Genomic DNA, 21,577 nt, shown 5'->3' with positions numbered 1-21,577 from the left:
CAGCTGTGCCACTAAAAGAAGTGTGAATTCATCTTTGATCCTCGTTTTCACACATATCCACTCTACCAGTCTGATTTGCTCTACATTCAAATTAGACCCTGAATTTGCTTCTCACTGTATACACTACTAAAATCTTAGCATAAGTGAGCATCATTCTCACTTGGTCCCCTGCACTCTTGCTCTGTTATTGCAAAGCACATTATGTATGCCATGCCCATTCCTCACTTAAGATCCTCTAGTGACCTCCCATTATACTTACTAGTAGAGTGAATTAAACACAAATACCTTATTGCATCTCAGCCTGATTGTTTGCTCATTGTTGATGACACTACAGCCACATAAGATCCTCTCTGACCACATTCATTTCCATTTTAGAACCAATGAATTCATTGTTCTGCCACCTCCTTTCCCAATTTCCTCTTCTCCTTCTCTGAGATGTCCCCAGCCGTTCTACCCAGAGTAATCACCCATGCACTCCTATGAACATCACTCCATTTTATCTTTATCATGGCCTTCTGTAGCTCCTAAGATGATCATGTTCCCTTGTTTTCTACTTCTATTCTCTCTCTTCCCAATAGAACACAAATTCCTCTAGGACTTGTCCTGGTGGTCTCCTTTACTGATGGTCTGGTGGTCATAGTCTTCTGTCAAGCCACATTTATTTTTTAGTTTGAAAAAGAACAAGGGAAGTTGAGAGGAGAAACATAACTAAGTCAAACAAGAATGCTGAGCCCTACCTGTAGGGCTTTGGTGTGTCATTGTGACATGATGGGAGGTGTGGGACACAGGAAGACTGGAAATGCCCACTTTTACCTGACAACCTGATATGCTTCTTCTCAGGAGCTAATAGGAATTACATAACATTCCATTTCCTTTCTTTACCTCAACTCCATCGCGAATAGAGTTAATTTTACTCAGAGATCATGTTAAAATCTAATGATACCATTGGGATTATTCTAAGTGCTTAATTATATTTATTTCTCTCTCCTCTCCTCTATGGTTCTTTCTATTTTCTATCTGCATTGCAGCCATCTTATTGAAAATGTCCCTGTTGTAAAGAACCTTGAGACTTTATTCTCTGATGGAAGTTGGAGTGATATAAACAAGGAACTACAACAATAGAATGTACATTGCTGCCGCCACAGCCTGAATGTTTGGGCGATGAAGAGACTGTCTTAATAATGCTGCTCAAACTCCAAGGACATTATGCCTCCACTTGTTCTTTTTTTTTTTTTTTAAATATATTTTATTGATTTTTTACAGAGAGGAAGGGAGAGGAATAGAGAGTTAGAAACATCGATGAGAGAGAAACATCGATCAGCTGCCTCCTGCACACCCCCTACTGGGGACGTGCCCGCAACCAAGGTACATGCCCTTGACCGGAATCGAACCTGGGACCTTTCAGTCCGCAGGCTGACGCTCTATCCACTGAGCCAAACCGGTTTTGGCGCCTCCACTTGTTCTTTTATTAAGATGCTCAGGTTTTTACTTAATGATGGCAAAAACGAAACACAAAACACAAACCTGGATTTTCAAAAAAGTTCAACTGTATTCAGCTGCTACGGTCAGTTGTCAATAATACAGTCTTAGGGTTATAAAGTTACAATGCAAAAATCACTCTGGGTTAAAACCCCTAGCAATGGGGGGTTGGCACTCATTCATATCCTAATAGCTATTTTTAAGGGGCCTCTCCGAGAAGTCAGAGATGGTAAACTTGCTTCATTTGAAGTTATTTTGGCAGACAATGCCTTTTGGTTTGGGGGACAAGCCTTCATTCAGCGCTAAGATGCTTTGGAATGTGGGAGGACATACCGTGGTGCTGATCTTGCCGTTCTCCGTGGTCATGCTGTCTCTGTGGTGCAGGTGTGCAAAGGGCTTGGCTGCCCCCCAGGACTCCAGGTACCGGGTCATGCGCACAGAGGCCCTCATCTTGGCCCCATCGAGGGTGTGGCGAGTTCTGAAGAGGTGCTGGGGACTCCGTCGTTCTCCCTTGGGGTGGGGAACTAATTATTACACTTGGCATGGGAAAGCTGCACAACCTCTCCTTCCTGCTCCATCCCATCAAGAAGTTTCCCTTGACTAAGCATCTTCCTCTAACATCACCCCTTCACCTCTATGGCTTCTGCCCTCACTCCTTCATTGCTACTGGCATGCAGTGTTATAAGCTGTTTGAGCTGAGTCCTTTTTTTTTTCCCCAGGCAGCAAAAGTTACCTGTAATTTAAACTTAGGAAAAATAGCCATTTTAATAAACATTTTTATAAATTTTTAAACAGATATGCTGATCTGTTCCAACTTTTTCTTTTTTTTTTTTTTTTTTTTTTTAAATATATTTTATTGATTTTTTACAGAGAGGAAGAGAGGAAGGGAGAGGGATAGAGAGTTAGAAACATCGATGAGAGAGAAACATCGATCAGCTGCCTCTTGCACGCCACCTACTGGGGATGTGCCCGCAACCAAGGTACATGCCCTTGACCGGAATCGAACCTGGGACCCTTGAGTCCGCAGGCCGACGCTCTATCCACTGAGCCAAACCGGTTTTGGCCCAACTTTTTCTTGATGGTGAGTTTCATTATAGTAACGGGAATAGAGATTGAAGCTATTTTCTAATGCTAGATGGTCTTACCTACCCATGATTTGGTGTTCTTTTCCTGAACACAATGTTTTCGTGTTCTATTTTTTGCCTTTTCCTTATGGTTCCCCCCATCATCTCACAGTTTTTCCTACTTGTCACAGTGAACTAAAGTTTGCCACCAAAGGCAAACCGAGGGTTTGAAGGAGGCCACCATGAGTAGATAGCCACACGTCCACACACTTGATCCTGTTTACTTTGTGATACTGGTTTTGACAGTTTAGGAGTGTTTCTTGCTTATATTTTCATCATTTAAAGCTGTGTGATTTAGGGTAAGTTACATAACCACTCAGAGTTTTGGAATCTGAATCTTTAAATAGCAATAACACTCATTTGGCAGGAGTTGAGAGGCTAAAGGACATGAGGGCTCTAAGGCCCTCATTCTGGAGGACATGTGGCGTGAAGAGAGGAGGAGTCGGGTCCCAGCCTTCTGGATGGGTGGGAAGGTCTTCCAGTAACAGAAGGTGTTACTGTATGGAAATTAAACATGTCTGTATACACCTGTCCTCGCACAAATGTATATGTGATACTTTATTGTTAATATTTTGGAAATTCCCTCTTTTCCCTTTTCTTATATGTTTATCCTATTTCATCTCATTAGATTTTTTTATCATCTGAAGGCCTAAGCAAAATATTTCTCTTTAATTTCCCATCTGTCAGGCTGCTCCCAGAAGCACCACAAATTAACATATACATTGACTAACAATACAACCCTGTCACAGAGAGCAATTATTTCAATTGTTTCTTTAATAAATAAATTTAAATGCATTATTTAAAACACGTTCCATAATTAAAATGCCATATCCATTTAAAGTAATTTAGAGGCAAAGGCTTACTTAACTGAAAACACTTATACAAGTAATTTGCTCCTCTGCCTTTTAATCACAGAAGTCATAGGCCAATTACAGTATAGACTCTTTATAATACTGACCTTGGGGTTGATTACAAAGTAGGTTTTCACCAGGTGCTGCTTTAAATACGGGTCCCTGATGTCACCGTCTCCTTCCTCCACTTTGTAAGCTCCGTTCAGATGCTCCAGGGTGACAGAAGAAATATGGACACGTCTGAAATTCCATTTAAAACCACAATCAAGATAGATAAGGCTATCTACGGAGGGAGATTATTTCTGTGACTTCAGAAGTGAAGGGAAGGCTGTATGTTCTTGGTAAAATGGACTGTGATAAGGTTGACAGTCTATTAAACGGGGCTGTAGAAAGATGCTTCTGGAGGTCAGGAGCTACTCCTACTTGGAGGTCTCTGCACTCACAGAAATTTGTCTGGTGGGTGTAGTGAATAACAGCAAAGAAAGCTTGAGCATAAAGAATTTTTGTATATAAGGATATTTTTTGAAATGCCGGCCAGAGGCATTTTAGAAAGCATGCTGATCTGTACACAAATAGAAGTTTTCTTTCTCAAAGTTTGCTCTCATGCTTCTCTAAATTAAAGCGCTTGCATTGAAAACCTCTTGTCTGAAATATGCTCTAACCAGAGACGGATGCCACAGTTTTCTCATTTTAATAGTACTGGTTTCAGAGGTCACCAATAATAGAGAAATGCCATATCTGCACTGCAGTATAAAACATCTTCAACTTATACCCCTATTCATACTTTTGCAAAGAAGTAAAAGTCTATAATTTAGAATCTGATATCCACAGTCTTTAACCATGGGTCATAGGGGTGGTGGAATTGGGACTTGACAGGTCATGTTTATCTGATTAATGTAAGAGGCTATAGGACATAAATACGATAGAAATCATCCAAGACTGAGAAGTAAGTTATTAACCTTCTGACCTATCATTTCTAGCCATGCAGCCAACTTAAAGAGAGAAATCCATTGTCAGGCCTTACCCTGGGACCCCTCCAGCTTCCATGTGATTGGCCAAGGTAACATCATGTGACCACACATCGTACTGCCACTTCTGCAGGCCAATCACGCCGCAGAGGACATTCCCGGAGTGCACTCCCACGCGCATGTTGATATCAACGCCAGTAGCATCTCTCACTTTCCTAAAGAGAAGGAAACTTACATCACCATCCAGGAACAGCCTCTCCTTCCTTTAATTCTTTGCCAATTTTCAGGGCATGTGATTATTCAGAATTTCTCAGACTGTTGGAAATATTATCACGAATTCTTCTGTAGCAGATTACTGCCTTGAGCCAGAAAATGGTTTTTCTTTCTGATTACTCCTCTTCACCCTCTTCTACCCCCACCCCCACTTGCCCTCTGGTAATCATACTGTTGTCTATGTTTATGAGGTTTTTATCTAATCCCTTCAACTTTGTCACCCAATCCCCCCAACCCTTTCCTTCTAACAGCTGTTAAAAATACCTGAGGACACTGTCTCATTAACAGAGGCAAATGAAAAATACCTTAGGACACACTCATTAACAGAGGCAAATGAAAAATTTCCTTTAAGGGAAAATGACAATGCTTGGCAATGCTTACTTATTTCTGCCAGCTAAGTACATTTATCAATTAACATGTTGCTGTAAAAGAAGCATACAGGAAGGTATCCCTAGTTACCCGGAATCACCCCCAGAGGCTATGGGAAGGGAAGCAATGATGTTGGTTGCAACATAGCAAAGAGGAAGGGTTACCAGGTGTGGCTGCAGTAAATGAAACTTAAACGGCTCAAAATGACATAGGCATAGATGTCATGCTTAAATGGTAAAATGACATCATTTGAGCATGCAAAAAATGATAAAAAGAAATAAACCTACAATGTAAAAATAAATGGCCTCCTGAAAAAAAAATAGAAAGTTATTCCCTTACCATCCCTTCTCTTCCTTTCTCTCCCTACCCTTCCTCTCACTCTATCTTCCTTTTATGGTTCCCCCTCTCCTCCCCACCAAAGACAACAAACAATGCAGGCCATCCAAACCCTTCATTCCTGCCCACAGGATGAGCCAGAACATTTACATAATGTAGAAAATCTGCCCCTGACACTCTGTCCTCCATCAGCAATGAGTGCTATGGCGGCCCAGGCCCTGTATGGTCCTCACCTCTGGGTCTTTGCTCATGATGGTTTCTCTCTCTGCTCCCCTCTCCCCTGAGGCTCCTTTCTCTGACAGGGTGTGGGTGTCACAGGGCCAGTTTGCATTGTTCTTCCATCTGTGGCTTAGGCATGACCTTCTCCTCATCCACGAAGGCTTTCTTGTTGATATAGGAACCTCTCCTAGGTAATCCAACCTCCCAGGGCTCAGCTAACACTCCCATTTGTGTTCACATCTGCTCTCAGAGTGTCAGCCCCAGGAAGACACAGACCTTGTCCAAACTGTTTGTATACCCATCAGTGGGTTCAGGGCCTGGGGCAATGTAGACACTCAATACAAGATACAAGTTTATTACTTGACCTGGATCATCTTGGAAGAATTTACTTTGTTTCATCTTTGGGAGGTAAATAATTTGTTGTAAAACCCATAATTGTTCTTAAGATTTTATCTCATGGAGAGAGAATAGCTCCAACCACGTGGCATTTCTGTACTGAAACATGGTCAGCAGAGAGCCAGGAGGGCATAAAAAGGGAAGACAAGGCACTCTACAATGGCCATTGTGACAGAATTGACTGGCTAATGATTTGATTCTTTAAAATAGTCTCCAAGTCCTATGCATCTTTTGTAGAAAAATGAGTTGGTCAAAGGTTCAAATGAACTCACTGACCAAGTGTTTTAATGCATGCAGATGCAATCTATGTCATCTCTAGAAAAATGTTGAAGCAATTGCTTAAAACTTGCAACAGCAGTAGACACATTTTCCAGTTTAAGAGGAACGTTAATGACTTACAACATCAGGATCCTGAATATCACTTCCTTGATTAAGAACAGTTTGCATTCTCATGACAGAGAAAACACATACCCCTCTCTAAGCCTTGAAAACATTCCAAAACTTCAGCTGAAGTGCTTCTGCCATGGGGCCTCGGCAAATAGGGGTCGAGGCGCTGAGTAAGTGTGGAGTCCACACACGGAGGGGAAAACACAGGCAAACATTCACAGACCCATGTTTCTGGTTCCTGTGACAAAACCTGAGATGATCTGGCAAAATTCCAATGCCAAGTGTGTGCTCTCTCCTCACCATCTTAAAAAACGAAAATGCCTTTATCCATCCTCACCTTATGCTTTAACAAATGGGAATGAAATGCTTGCCCTTGCATGTGAGAGAGAACTGAGGATTCCTGAAATTGGCTGAGATGCCCTTTATTGGGGGTGTAACAAAACAACCCATTAAGGATCACTTTGTGAGCTGTATAGGAGCCAAACAGGTGACATATAACTGAAACTACTCAAAGTTGAGAACTGTTGCCTAGCTGAAGTAATTTTGGGCTGTTTGTATATTAATTGCTGCCTGGTGATAAAACTACTTTCTTTCTTACAATTTGTGTGTAGCCATATTATCTGTCAGAAATCATGAGGGATCCTAAGAGTGCAGTTTCCCTAAGATCAGAGAAGATACTTAAATTTTTAAAAATCACTTTTGAAAAACAAAACAAAACCCAACGCTGTCCTTTTCCATAGATTTCTAACTCAGTTTTGCAAAAAATCTAATGCTAATAATAATAATACAAAACACTTAGAGAAGTCATACTTTGGATCAAGTTACTCACATATCAGTAAATGGGTCTCTGAACATTTACATTTAAATGTACAATAATGCATTTAATCAGTAGACTGATAAATACAGGTAGTGGCATCTGAGAACTGCAACTAAAATTATTAAACTGTTAAAGAAGATCTTACTAAGCATTACACTTACTTTATGGCTTCACACATATCCAGTCCCATTTTCACACAATTTTTGGCATGGTTGGGGAGAGATATGGGGAGTCCAGACACACAGTAGTAGCAGTCTCCTAAAATTTTTATTCTCATACATTCATTCTCCTGGAAGAAAAAAAATCACAGAATTTCAGATGCATTAAAGCACTTATATGAGAATTTAAATTTGCAGAATATCATCAAGAGATAATCCTACTGACAGAGTGAGTAGGAATCATAGGGAGAGAAATGAGAACAAGTTGGGTTTCTTTTCACTACCCATTAAGAATGAGCCACCATCACTCACATGGCCATTTGCCAAAGTAGGAGACGAAGGGAAAGGGAATGAAAAGGGAAACAGAGAATGTTCTGAAATTATTTCCACTTAATACTAGCAGAGGAATATACAGACAGGATCATTCTCCTTAGTGTAAACATCCCCAAACATTGATGTTGAAATGAAACATTCTATGCAGAATAGAATCTTCCAGGGCAGAAAACAATGACCAGAATGTCACTGGAATTAGAATCGATGTCATTCCCTACTATGCTCACAGTCTTTGTTTATATAAAAGGTTCTTACCTGCAGACATGTAGCTTCTGATACACATTTCCATCATATAATAAAGCACCATTCATTACTGTCAAGTAATTTAAAACAATTCTGCCCTGGTTGGGTAACTCAGTTGGTTAGAGCATTGTCCCAATACGCCAAGGTTGCAGGTTAGATTCCGGGTCAGGGCATATACAAGAATCAACCAATGAATACATAAATAAGTAGAATAACAAATCTCTCTCTCTCCCAACTCTTTCCTTTCTCTCTAAAATCAACCAATAAAAAATAAATAAAACAATTCTGACAAATTCAACCAGTTAACTATAAAGTTAGACTAACTCATCATTTTTCTTGTCTGGGTTGTTTTTATAATATGGAGATCAACTTCATTCATATGCATCAATCTTACATTTACTTCTAATCTTTGCATCTAGCTTATAGACTCTTCACTAAAATAAAAAAGTCCAAAACCAAAACCAAACACAGATTTTCTTTTCCTTCCTAACACAAACTCAGGCTTATGTATAAATTGAACACATTTGAAATAATAAAATGAATATAAATTTTTTTGTTCTGAAGCATACTGTAGATTTATAGAAGATTTTGCATAATTCTTTCCTTGTCTGATGGAGAGTGGGTGTACTTTCAAGCTTATCTACAGCACTGTAGATGGCTTGCTAGCAATCCCTGGTAATAGTATCATCTATAATAATAAAAGCGTAATATGCTAATTAGACCGTATGTCCTCCTTGGGCCTCTAGTAAGTAATAAAAAGGCAAACAAATATTTTTTTGATAAGGATTCCCTATCATATTTCCTGCATAGATATTTTGAATTTAGAATACAGAAATCTGCAATATTAAGCATAGTGAATTCTTGACACACTTATCAAAGATCAGTTGCCATATATGCATGGGTTTATTTCTGGGCCCTCTATTCTATTTTATTGGCCTATATGTATGTTTTTATGCCAGTATCACACTGTTTTGATTGTGGTAGCTTCGTAATATATTTTGAAATAAAAATGTGTGCTGCCTTCAGGTCTGTTTTTCTATATTTTATTATTATTATTGTTATCAATTTCAGAGAGAGGGAAGGAGAGAGAAAATGTTTTATCAATATTCCCACCACAAACCCTAACAGTTCCAATAAATAAGGTTTAATATGGTTTTAGATCACTTGTCATCATTTTCTCTCTATAAAATTTCTTATAAATGAACATATAAATAGCAACTACTGAACTTACTTCTTTTTTGAATGGCACAAGGATCGATGAATAAAAGTGAGACAATAGTAAATAAAGGCCTTAGGGAGTAGTTATGCATCCTACTTTAGGGGTTCTTTTAGGATACTTCTTAATGTGAATACTTGATAGTTACAACATGATAGTTATAACTGGACTAGAGGCCCGGTGTATGAAAATCATGCACTAGAGGGGTATCCCTCAGCCCAGCTTGCAACCTCTCCAATCTGGGACCCCTCAGGGGATGTCTGAATGGCAGTGGACAATCCTGGACCACTGGCTCCTAACCGCTCACCTGCCTGCCTGCCTGATTGCCCCTAACTGCACCCCCCTGCTGGCCTGATCACCCCTAACTGCCTCTGCCTACTGGCCTGATTGCCCCCAAATGTCCCCTCTCCCCCCGCCCCCCTCCGCTGGCCTGGTCGCCCCCAACTGCCACCACCCCTGCTGGCCTGATTGCCCCCAACTGTCCCCCCCCCCCCCCCGCTGGCCTGGTCACCCTTAACTGCCTGCCCTCTGCCGGCCTGGTCGCCCCCAACTGCCACCACTCCTGCTGGCCTGGTCGCCCCATGCAGCCTGCTGCTCAGTCATTTGGTCATCCTTCACTAACCCCCCTGCTGGCCTGGTCACCCCACGCAGCCTGTTCGGTCGTCTGTTCAGTTGTTTCGGTTGCGACGGCCCCTTAGGCTTTTATATATATAGATGAGAGGAAACCATGTTTCCAACTCCTTGACATCAAAATGCCTAAAAAAAGGACCTTCAAATAGCACAGTGCACAGAGATATGCAAATTAAATCTCATCATTCAAAATGTATTTATTATATTTGTGCTGAATTATATATAAGCAGAAGTTTTAAAAATAGATAAAAATGTGTTAATTACATGCTATGACATTTCTCACCCTTGAGTTAGGCTTGAGACTTATCAGGAGGCTCAATGGAAAATAAATCCTACACATTTACAAACATTCCTAAAGGAGGCTTTTTGTAAAACAGTAAAAAGTTGATAAGGGACCAGAGGAAAAGTAAGGCAAATTTTTATATATCTTCAAAGTGAAAGGGAATCACTAATACTTACCTTTGCAATTTGATCAAACTTCCCAAAAAGTTCGTTCAGCATGTGGACCAATTCTCCTGGGGAGCAGTCACTGGCCAGCCGGGTGAACCCAACAATGTCAGCATAGAGGATACTGTGGGAATGAACACAGGGGGCAGTGTTTGCAAGTTTACGTTCATTAAGAAGGTAATGCTAGATTTCTCTATTAAAAGAGTATATACTCTTGTTTTCATTTTATATTTTCAGAAGAAAAATGTCATTTCCCTGGAAAGGGAATACATAAACACTTTGCTAAACATTCCCAGTACATTTTTATGTTAAATTTTTATAATTAAAATGAGAGAAAATTAGTCACATGATGCACTTTTCCTATTGTAGTCTATTCTTACTGATCACCTGTCTCTTTCAGGTTCAGGCCCTCTCTCCCCTCTGGTTTCCTTATTAGTCATACTGACAGTCAATTACACTGTCATAATCCTGGTATCAAATAGGTATGCTTCCATCTGTTACATAAATTTGTACTATAAGAATTCCTAAAAATAGAAACAGTAAAATAATAAAAGCCAAAATCCTGTTTTTTTTCATTTAAAGCTTCCTGGAATAATAAGCTTCTTAAAAGAAAGTCTTCTTAACGAAAGATTCTGGATTACTTACTACCTGCCAGGATGAAGCAATCAGGGTACATCTTCCTAAAGCTCAGAGTTTAGTTGGGTGATGAATTAAACAAATAAAGATATCAAAAATGTCCAAATACAATGACAATAAGTTCTATAAAAGAAAACAACAGGCTGCTATAAGAATAGTGTGTGTGTGTGTGGGGGGGGGGGGCGGGGGGAAGGGGGTAGGACAGGAGGTGGGAATTAGATGGTGAGGAGTCCAGGAAAGTCACTCTTAGGGAATGACAGTGCAGCCTCCCTTTATGCCAGTGGGACAAATCAAAGCAGGGGAAGATGTCTGATTCAGCTTTGGTTGTATGGAGTTGGATGGTGTCTGAAGAACACCCAAGAGGAGGATGCCCATTAGGTAGATGAGTACAGAAAACTACGGTTGAGTTCTGTGTCTCAGCACCACGTGGATGGTAATTAAATCCTGGGAGAGAGCTGGAGAGAACAAGAGCGAGGGAAGAGCTCTGAAGACACTAATTTTACAGGAGAGGTTAGATTTAGGGAAGAGAAAACAACCAAGAAACCTGTAGAAATAAAACAAAGGGGATAGGACGTCAGGAAAATGAGGGATGGGGATAAATCTGTGGGTGCAAGGGCCAGGGCCAGGGCAGTCATTGAGAGAGGGGTGTGGAAGTCTGTCAAACACAGATCTGGGACAAGACAGTTGGTGAATTTAGCAAGAATGAGTTCTGTGACATGGGGATGTTAAAGCCAGAGAGTGTTGATTTGAGGAGAGTGGGAAAATAAAAATTAGTCAGGGAGAGTGGAAAAAATCTCTAAAATCTGAGCTCTGAAAGGCAGAAAGGTCATTTCAGAGGTGGATGGTGGCATTGGGCTAAGAGACGTGTCTATTTCAAAGATCTGATGGGTCTGTGATGTTTCAGCACCAGTGAGAGGGGCTTGGAGGAAGACCAGGAAGATTCAGGAAGCAGCTGGTAGTTCTTACCTTTATGGCTATAAATTGTCTTTTCCTCCCCATCCTTGCCGTTTCCTTATCATCATCATTATTATTGTTGCTGTTATTATCATTGCATAACAAAGAGCTAGTAATTATTATTAATGGAGAATAAATGTTTTGTTGAATGAACAGTCAAAGCAGAACTAAAAGGAAGTAACTGATCTCTTTGGTACTATCTACAAACTTAATAATTCTCATTAAAAGAAAAACCCCAAAACACTCAGGTATTATCTGTGTTACCTGCTTCTTTGCTTGTACATGTCCTATAGCAGGACGAAAAAGCCACGTTTTCATATATATTTTTTTTTAAATTGCGATTTCATGCCATTTCAGGTTTTACATTTTTAAGTATTTAAGTTACTTTTGGATTCCAAATATATTTTATGAATTTAAATTTAATTCAATACTGCGAACATATTCCAGACAATGTGAGAGGGAAATTAAGGGCATTGAAGCTGCTTCCCGAACCCTTTGCCTTAGCCAGTGAGGCAGTCAGCTTCCAAGGTGGCCCCAGGGATCCTCACCTCCTGCTGCTCATACCTGTACTGCCCCCTCTCACACCGGGTGGGGTCCCGCAGAAATGACCAACAACTAATGACTGCCCGGCTACGATGCTCCCAAATTCCCACCCATAGAAACTGGGAGACAATATTTATTTTTGTTTTGGGGAAATTCATTACAAAGAAACTGGCAACTAATAGCAGGAGAAACCTGAAGCTGGTGGTTATCTTTAGTCATTTTTATAGGTCTGTTGGTTCCTGCATTGTGTCATAACTACTTACAGATATTCTGTGATCCTGGTTAGATATAGTTGCATTTATCTTCACATGTTTTGAATAGCTGATATGTGACTTAAAATATTTCCTGAAATGGGAGGGACATTGCTGACTCTCAGACAGTCAAGGTTGGAAGAGGTTAATTCTAGTATAATATACATTGTCAGATAATGCAATTTTTTTCTTTAGTTATGTATGTAAGACACTTAAAAACCGGAAGATACTATTTTAAATAATTTTACTCCTAAACATGTGTAAATGTTCTTTAATTTTTAATTTATCTCCCCAAATGGTGGGACTTAAAAAGAAAAAACCACTCCTGATTCTTCATATATCCAAAGGTGCTTTCACAGTTCTTACTTAATATGCAACCATTTTTCTATTATCTCCTTCTCAATAGGCATTTCTTATGTATATCACTAGCTCTATGCACCTTTTCTAAAATCTGTTGTCAAAGAGATTTGTTTCAGCAATGCATTTATTTTGCAATTAAATTTATTTCTTATTAATGAGTTTTAAAATCCCTGACCACACCAGAAGCAACCACACCAGAAGGCAGCATCATGCATTGGAAAGAGTCTGGACTTGGGGCAGAACAGGTTGATCCCAATTATCCCAATTCTAGTCAATGCTCAACAAATTTTGGTTGTTTGTAGTTGTTATTATTGAACTATTGAACAGGGTAGTGGGTAACTCTGACAGCTGAAGTATTAACATCAAAACATAATGAATGAGACCAAATACATGCATGAGAACAAGCCGCCCCACAGGGTTCTCCTTCCTGACCCCAATCCCATCTGATTCCAGGGACTGTGATTCCAGGAATGGCTTCCGAGGAGACATGACTGCGCCAGACTTTGAAAAGCAGTAACTTCGACTATAATTAAGCTGTGCATCAGTCTCCTGGGATGTTGGTCACTGGTTGACCACACTCCAGAAACCCTTCAATCCTGAAAGTGCTGGCTTCTCTGAGACCTGTCTGCCAAGCCCACTGTGAGAACTCGTCCTTGTGCTGAGAGCCCACTAACTGGTCCTCCAATCTCCCTGCAAGGCTGAGTGTCCTAGGCCCCCGGGAACATGAGCTCAGACCATGGATTTCCCAGAATAAGGACCACTGTCCATCTATCCCCCTTTTGTGATGGTCAGCATACAAATCAGGGCTAAGAGAGACAACACAATAAAGTAGAGGATCCTATTTTCTTAACATGAAGGCCCCAAGAGGCAGCACAAGGGTGGATGAAGGGGTAACTATCCTACATGCCAAGGTTTAACGATTGCAAAGGAGACATGCTATTGCAAGATGTGGGTTTCCAGTTAAAAACGTCCCCGCTGCAGCGAACAGGCTCCCCGGACTTGCTGAGAAAGAACAGAGCAGTATACCTGACGTTGGTGTGGCGCTTGACATACAGGTTGTGAAAGTTGTTTGTGTTTTCCATCTGGCCGGCTTTGGGGCCCTGGAGCCTCTGGATAATCTCAGCTTTCATTTCCATGGCTATGTGAGCTGGCAGCAGGGACAGCAGGAGCCGCTCCTGAAACAAGGTGCGGAAGGAAGACTGAGAGTTCAAATAACTAAGGGAGCATCCAAGTAATATTCAAAAACATCACTGAGTTGTAGCACAGCCAATTCGAGGACTATTTTCAATGAGTTAAAAATACAGATTCTAGGACTACATGTTGAAAAAAATCAAAATGTTTAAGGTCAGCGTGTGTTGTTTTATTTATTGAATTATAATCATGTGTTCTTCAGTGTGGAGAAAAAAAGGAAGGCAAAGTTATTTCCCCAAGGATATTATTTATCCATTTTGATTCTAATGTAGTAAAGCAGAAATAAGTTTAGAATGCCAGAAACCAGTGATTTGTTTAAGATAGAAAACACTCATTTTTGCTGGCTTGCCCTTATGAGAGATAAGGTGCTTTATTGCACTTTAGAAAGTCAACCAATACTCCACATTTCCTAAATAAGATAAATATTTTCAACTATTTCATTTCCTCTTTGATGAACATTCAATCTCCTTTAGTGATTTTGAACTATTATAAAGACAGAATATCAGGAATATTAGCTTCTGTAAAATGTCCTCTATAAAAAACTACTGGTGGAAGGCAAAAAGCTGCTATGAGCTTTTCTTGTATGTTTGGTTCTAAATTCAGTAAATTCAATACACAGTAGCATGCAATATTATACTTATTTTAATATGTACTTATTTAGAGTCGTACTTTTCCATTTTCTTCAAGGAAAAGTATTACAGATGGGCAACCTTTTTTTGAAAGTTTATATTAATCCTAGAGTATTTTAAATGTTAATCTACTGTAGAAAACACCATGTTCTTCAAGTATTATAGACTTAATATTGATTATGGTATTCCATGTTGGTAAACATTTTTGAATGAAATAATGTCTCCATCTTCCCCCCCCCCCTCTCTCTTTTGTGTATGTTTATGAACAAAGTGGTGAGAGAGTAGGGGCTGAGGGGAAACTGGGCTTTGCTCCCAGGTTTACAGGGCCAGGGGTCCATCTCCTATACACATCACTTAGGTGGCTGTTGGGAACTACCCCTGAAGGGCAGAGGGTAGTCCAGGAGTGCATCTTGATGGAGAAGGGATGACTCTTATCAAAGCCCATCCCAGCCTGCTCCAGATAAAGTTAGATGCAAAGTCAACAGAAGACAGAGTAGGTGCCTGTAGAGAGACCTCAGTTCTCCATGAACTGGCATAACTGAGTATTGATCCTTCTTCCGTTGCTCTGAGATGCCATCAAATCTCTGTCATTATCAAAGCAAATAGACACTGTATATAAATGTGTTAACTTCTAAAACGGTGATAAGGAATGTTAGCATGTAGAACACAGCAGATTATGAATCTGGACCTAGCCTATCTATTTAGAAATCCCAGAGGATTTTGTGTGTTTATAGAGATGTCTGACAATCAGCTTAACTAGATTAAAACCAATTTTGTCCTCTTTCGGATGGGTGACAGATGAGTCCAGGGCTAAGGAAAATAAAATGCACCAGGCCACAATGCTCAGCTGACTTAGTTCTACTTTGCTATTTTATGACAATAACCTGTGTGTGCATGAAGATTCAGTGCAATCTTCTGTTGAATTTAAAGCAACCAGTAGACTTTCCCAACATTTACATTCATTTGTACTTATGCTTCTTGTAGTCAATGTTGTCAGTGTCCTACCCACATTCCCTATGCCTTCCTTAGAGGTCGCTTGCAGCCTGTTCTTTTATAAATCTGGTTTCCTGTGTCCCAACCAATAAGAAAGTAATTTGATGGAACTGTCCCCACCTTCTGCACCCATCACCCTCCTTGGGGAAATCTGAGCATATTACGCACTTTCCCAAGGGTCTCTAGTAGTACTGAGCCCCTGTTGCCACCAGCAGCCCCTTTTAATAGCTGACCTACCTCCCTCACTCTCCTACCTGAAACCACTGCCCAACCTAGTGACTAAACTCAGAGCCTTCTCTTAGGGTCTTCTTGGAGTAAACCTAACAAAGAAATTTCTTCTCTCTTCCTCCTGGATTCTCTATTAAGAATATGCCAACTTCCAAAGACAGATTCAATGAACAAAAAAGAAGAATTGAATACAGTAATTCTTTTCCCTGGCTGTAGCATCATTTAATGACCAAATGTAAATTATGATGTTTTACACCAAAATGTAGATGGATGACTGGCTGTTTTTTTTTTTTTTTAAAGCTAACTTGAAAAATATATTTTCCTTTCTAAAAGTGTTCATGAATCCGTGTGAATTTAGACTGGAAGAAAGATTTTGCTAACAGCCAACCAGAGAAATATAAGAACCCAAAGTTCCCCATTACCATGCGATTCTGGTGCACTGGCGGACTGTGAGACCTCTTATAGAGCTCATGAACAGAATCTGTGTGATGGGGTCAGTACGTGTCCGCTCGGTGATCACAGCCTTGGACAATGGGGCGAGCCTCAAATAGGAGCCTACACTCAAATGTGGTGAGTCAAGACACTTTTAAATTTGTCTTTCTACTCTTATAAAATGTTATACTTTGAAAGAAAAGCCCAATATGTTGGCACATATGATAAATTTTGACTCAATTCATAATCTGACAAGGTTAATATTCCCGTTAACATTTTAGCTTTTTGTTAATTTAGCTGTGTGAGCTGCCAAATTATCTGAAAATAATATACAAACCTAAGTGCTTTCCATACCAGATATGACCTAGCTACATTACCTCTCCAAGTACATTGGAAGCCTTCCTTAAGGGGACTTTTGGAAAATCAAGTTGTCATTAGACTGATTGATGCATACCATTACTTCTTTCTCTTGCTAGAAAAGATTGTATAATTACAGAGAATTTGGCTAATTCTGGCATATTCAAAGGTTATCTGATGAATAACTTGGCCTTGGTCTGAAGGTTCCATTTCAACACATCCCTTTATTAAACCTGTAATTATTATTCATTAGCAATAGTTTTCCTAGAATTTGTTCTTTTCAATTATGCCTCATAAAAGAGCTACTGAGTTAGTACTTTTCAATGTACTATCGATCCAAGTTCAGGACACACTGAGCTCAGAAGTGTTTTTAATATAAAACAGAGCAGATATTATAACTTTATATTTATATGCTATTTTCGTGGTTATATTGGTGGAAAGAAAAATCCAATTTAAGCAAAGAAGACTTCTATTTAAATTTTGAACTAAGATTCAGTAATGCATATTCCGTCTTATCCCTTCAATAAACCATGCATATAATAAATATTTAAACCCACTTTACAAAAGGCAGGATGACAGTGACATGCTCCTTCCATAAGAATTTAAGCTTTTTTTTCTCCTTCAAAATTTCTATTTAGTTCTTATTTTAAATGCAATTCAATTACATCAGGATATCAAACCAATGCAATGAACAGAAGGCATATTGTTATAAATGTTTCTCCTTCCAATAGAAAGTAGCTATCAGAATGGACAGACGCCAGGTCCCAGAGCAGCCACTGGGTTACCTGTGGTGCTGAGGAAACAGATGATGTCCTTCAATACTGTCTTGCAGTATGAAAATACCAGGTGTCCATTCAGAATCAAACCTGAAAATGCTGCACTTAGAAAATACCTGCCAGGAACATGAAAATATGTCAACGCCTCTCATATCTCCTGCTGCAGCCAGCTTCATGTCTGCAGGTCTCAGAGAACAAGCATCTCCCTTGGCACCAACCTCCATCACCAGCATGTCCCCAAACGTAAGTTCTAGGGACAACTGCTAATGCTGTTTCCCGTTATAACATTTAGTTTGTTTCTCTCAGGTCCCTCCTCAGAAATCTTGCTTCTCATCTCTCAATCAGAAGGCACTGAATACTCTTATTATTTGGAAGGGCTTGCTTTATCTTTCTTTGACTTTTATAAAAGATTAAGTCATCATATTTATGGATGATGGAGAGCAGCAGCACTTTGTGGTAGAAATAGCACTGAAATGGGAGATGTGGGTTCCTGCCCATTCTCTGCCACCATCTAGAAAACCTCCACCAAATCACTCTGGCCTTTGAGTCCCAATTTGTTTGTCTAAAAAATACATCCATTGACCCTGGTGAGTTGAAGGTCTCCATGTCTGTGTAAGTACGTAGCATTTTATGGAACCACAAGAGGCCCTTTTTAGATGTTATCTCTCTCTCCTTTTTTTTGTTGTTAATTCTCAACCGAGAGTATTTTCCCATTGATTTCTTAGAGAGAATGAAAGGGAGGGGGAGAGACAGAGAGAGAGAGAGAAACATCAATGTGAGAGAGACACATCAATTGGTTGCCTCCCACATGCACCCCAACCTGGCCAGAGACGGAGCTTGCAACCGAGGTAGGTGCCCTTGACCAGAATCGAACCCAGGACCCTTCAGTCCGCAGGCTGATGCTCTAACCACTGAGAAACTGGCCAGGGCAACTCTCACTCTTTTGGAGTCAAATAATTAGTGACACAGAGGAAAGAACCCAAGTGTTCAGATCCGAACATGATGCCAAGACTGTAAGAAGGATTGTGGGTAAGGAGAGACCACTGGGATCTTGACAAAGAAGACTGAGTTCATCTTCTTGAAGAGTGGCTTCCATGAGTGGGAGGAGGATAAAGAAGGATGGCTAAGAGTTTGGTGCGCCATATTAATGGCCAATGTAGGCATGCGTAGTGAAAGTCAGCTTGTTTATTTTATAGTCTAGGAAAACCGGAGTGCTTTGTGCAAGTTAAAACCAATATGCATTTCAACCAATCACTATTCCCTTTTACAAAAGATTGAGTCCTTTCACTGCATGCATATATTGTTTTCTCATTTTACAAACCCTGGTCACATACAGTTTCATTTAAATTCAAATATTTTTGGCAAAAAATAGGTATAGGAGTAGCTCAGATAGGGAAAAGTGGGATGGTAGACACTAGGTAGACACTGTGTGTCTTCGGATTTCACAGCCACTGTTGGCTCTTTCCACTTACTCTGATTTACACTGAGTGGCCAGATTATTATGATCTCTGAATGCATAATAATCTGGCCACTCAGTATATATTAGAGGCCCGGTGCATGAATTCATGCATGGGTGGTGTCCAGTCAGCCTGGCCAGGGGGAGGGGACATGGGCGGTTGGCTGGCCTGCCTGCTGGTCGAACTCCTGGTTGAGGGGACAATTTGCATATTAGCCTTTTATTATATAGGATATACACTGAGTGGCCAGATTATTATGCGTTCAGAGATCATAATAATCTGGCCACTCAGTGTATAAGCTCAATGAGATGACAGGAATGCCTTTAGAAAGTAAATCATTAATAGAAGGTGAAAGAATGAAATTATCACTCATCTTTGATGACTCTGCAGTTAAGAGACATTAGAGAACAATGGGCTAATCAAGTCCAATTATAAATTATGTCCAGAGTGATAGATGATGATAAATTGAAACTTCTAAACTTTTTTGGTAGGGATAATGGTCCTTTTTCCTAACTATGCTAAACTGAGACACTTGAACCGCAGAGCAAAACTGCTCTTCGGGCGAGTCTCACAGCTCCCACTGTCAGCAGACCTCAGCCTCTTCCCACCCATCCTGTCCAAACCCCTGACAGGGTCTCTCAGGGCACCACTGGGGCACAGTTCGAATCACAGGCAATATCACAAGGCTTTATCTGAGAAGGGGTGAACTGAGGCGATTTCTAAAAGAAACTCAGTGACATTTCTCTCCTGAGCACATGACTGAGTCCTGAAGTGGGCATTTACATCGCTGGGAATGTGAAGCTGAATACTGGCGGGCAGGGGTGGGGTGATCCAAGGACACTGCAGTGTGGAGGTGAACTTTAAAGCTCTGCTTATCTGTCCTGACACCTGACATGCCAGATGCCAGCCTCCAGAGCAGAGCCTCCAAAGACACAATATCCCACAGGTAACACCGGTCAAATATTGTGCCTGCCTTCAAACACTAATTGTCCCCATGGGCACCGATGTGGTTGATAGGGCGAGAGGGACCCATCATTTCTGCATGACATCAACTTTCCAGGGAAAGAATAATACATGAGAAAAGGGAATTGGCAGAACAGCACTCATTCTCATTCTGCTAATCAAACAACGTCCTGAACTCTCTCAGATAAAAAGTAAGGATGCAAGCAGCAAACTGTATAGCAAAATCAGCACAACAGAAAGCTCAAGGGCCATCACATTCCTAGAATTTTAGTAAAAGTAACTCAAATGAATCCAGTTGGTGTGGCTCAGTGGTTGAGTGTCGACCTATGAAGCAAGTCATGATTCAATTCCTGGTCAGGGCATATGCCTGGGATTGTAGGCTCAATCCCCAGTGTGGGGCATGCAGAAGGCAGCCAATCAAAGATTTTCATCATTGATGTTTCTATCCCTCTCTCCCTCTCTAAAATAAATAATAAAAATATATTTTTTAAAAAGTAACTCAAATGAGATGACCATGGCTCACACTCAAGTACAAAGGTTCCTGTCTGCCAAAGTTTGCCAGACTGTAAACTTGTTGCACACCTGATTGAGTTAATATTGTTGGCACGAAGTATTTTCAAAGCTTTATCTTTGCTTTTGAAAAACACCTTCTTGGTAATCAGACTGCAGATATTCTTCCAGGGATTCACCCATCTAAATTCCACTAATACGTCTGCTTTTGAGAGAATCATACCAAAATAGTTAAAAAATGTAATTCTTGTTCAGTATCTCATATGCTCCTCTACCTATAAAAATAAGTAAGTCATGACTTGGAGCTTCTATAATTAAAAAAAAACCTTCTAACAGATTTTATTGCAAGTTACAAATGATTAACTCAAGTTTAATCATTCACATAATATAGAAGGAAGCCTTGATTTGGTGTATTTCCTAACTCATTTATTTACTCTGAGCATGTAAGTTCTTATGACCTGTGAAAATGTTAAGTCCAGTGGAAGCAAACTAGCAGGCTGTGGACTGAGCTCTGATTGGCTTGCAGAGAGCACATAGGCATGCTTGTGTGTGTGCAAGTTAAACGAATTATCCTTAGGTAAGTCATGCACTGAACAGCTACATGTGGTCCATCATTTTAACCACTCTCTTGCCGCTAGTTTTCCAGAATAAAAGAGCACAATTAGTTAGGGCATCTCTCAGAAGTGCACCGTGACTTCTGCTCACCTGACATTGGCCAGAGGTCACAAGGATATTCTCACCTCTAAGGATGCTGGGACATGTGCCCAGCTAAGAAGATCCTCTTACTATAGAAGAAGAGAGTAAACATTGGAAAAACAAACAAGCAGTGGTCTCTGTCCCATGCAGAGCGAGCAATGCAGCATTTCCAAAAGGAAACCATCAATGTCCCTCCCAGAGCTGCCCCTTTCCTCCCAACCTAAATCCAGTTAAAAGTCGACCTGCAGCTGCCACCTGCTCTCATCCTTGACTGCTCTTTCCCTCTTACCATCCCCCATCCAGTGAAGCAGCAGTTCCTGTCCCTCACGCTAGGAAATTGCACCTTCTCCCAACC

At 40.4% G+C, this 21,577-nt stretch overlaps 1 protein-coding gene across 1 annotated transcript in view; it reads right to left on the bottom strand.

Moving 5' to 3' along the window:
- Positions 1 to 21,577, bottom strand: part of ADCY2 (adenylate cyclase 2) — a 312,377-nt gene that overhangs the window by 93,310 nt on the left and 197,490 nt on the right. Inside the window, exons 5-10 of the mRNA XM_080681480.1 lie at positions 14,017 to 14,165; positions 10,259 to 10,370; positions 7,381 to 7,508; positions 4,479 to 4,637; positions 3,562 to 3,694; positions 1,813 to 1,989 (exon numbers count right to left, since the gene is read on the bottom strand). Coding sequence (XP_080537606.1) covers positions 1,813 to 1,989; positions 3,562 to 3,694; positions 4,479 to 4,637; positions 7,381 to 7,508; positions 10,259 to 10,370; positions 14,017 to 14,165 — 858 coding nt within the window. The remainder of the gene's footprint in view (positions 1 to 1,812; positions 1,990 to 3,561; positions 3,695 to 4,478; positions 4,638 to 7,380; positions 7,509 to 10,258; positions 10,371 to 14,016; positions 14,166 to 21,577) is intronic.

The sequence above is a fragment of the Plecotus auritus genome (assembly GCF_963455305.1).
Source record: "Plecotus auritus genome assembly, chromosome: 7".
NCBI lineage: Eukaryota > Metazoa > Chordata > Mammalia > Chiroptera > Vespertilionidae > Plecotus > Plecotus auritus.
This window is presented reverse-complemented; position numbering and strand designations above follow the sequence as displayed.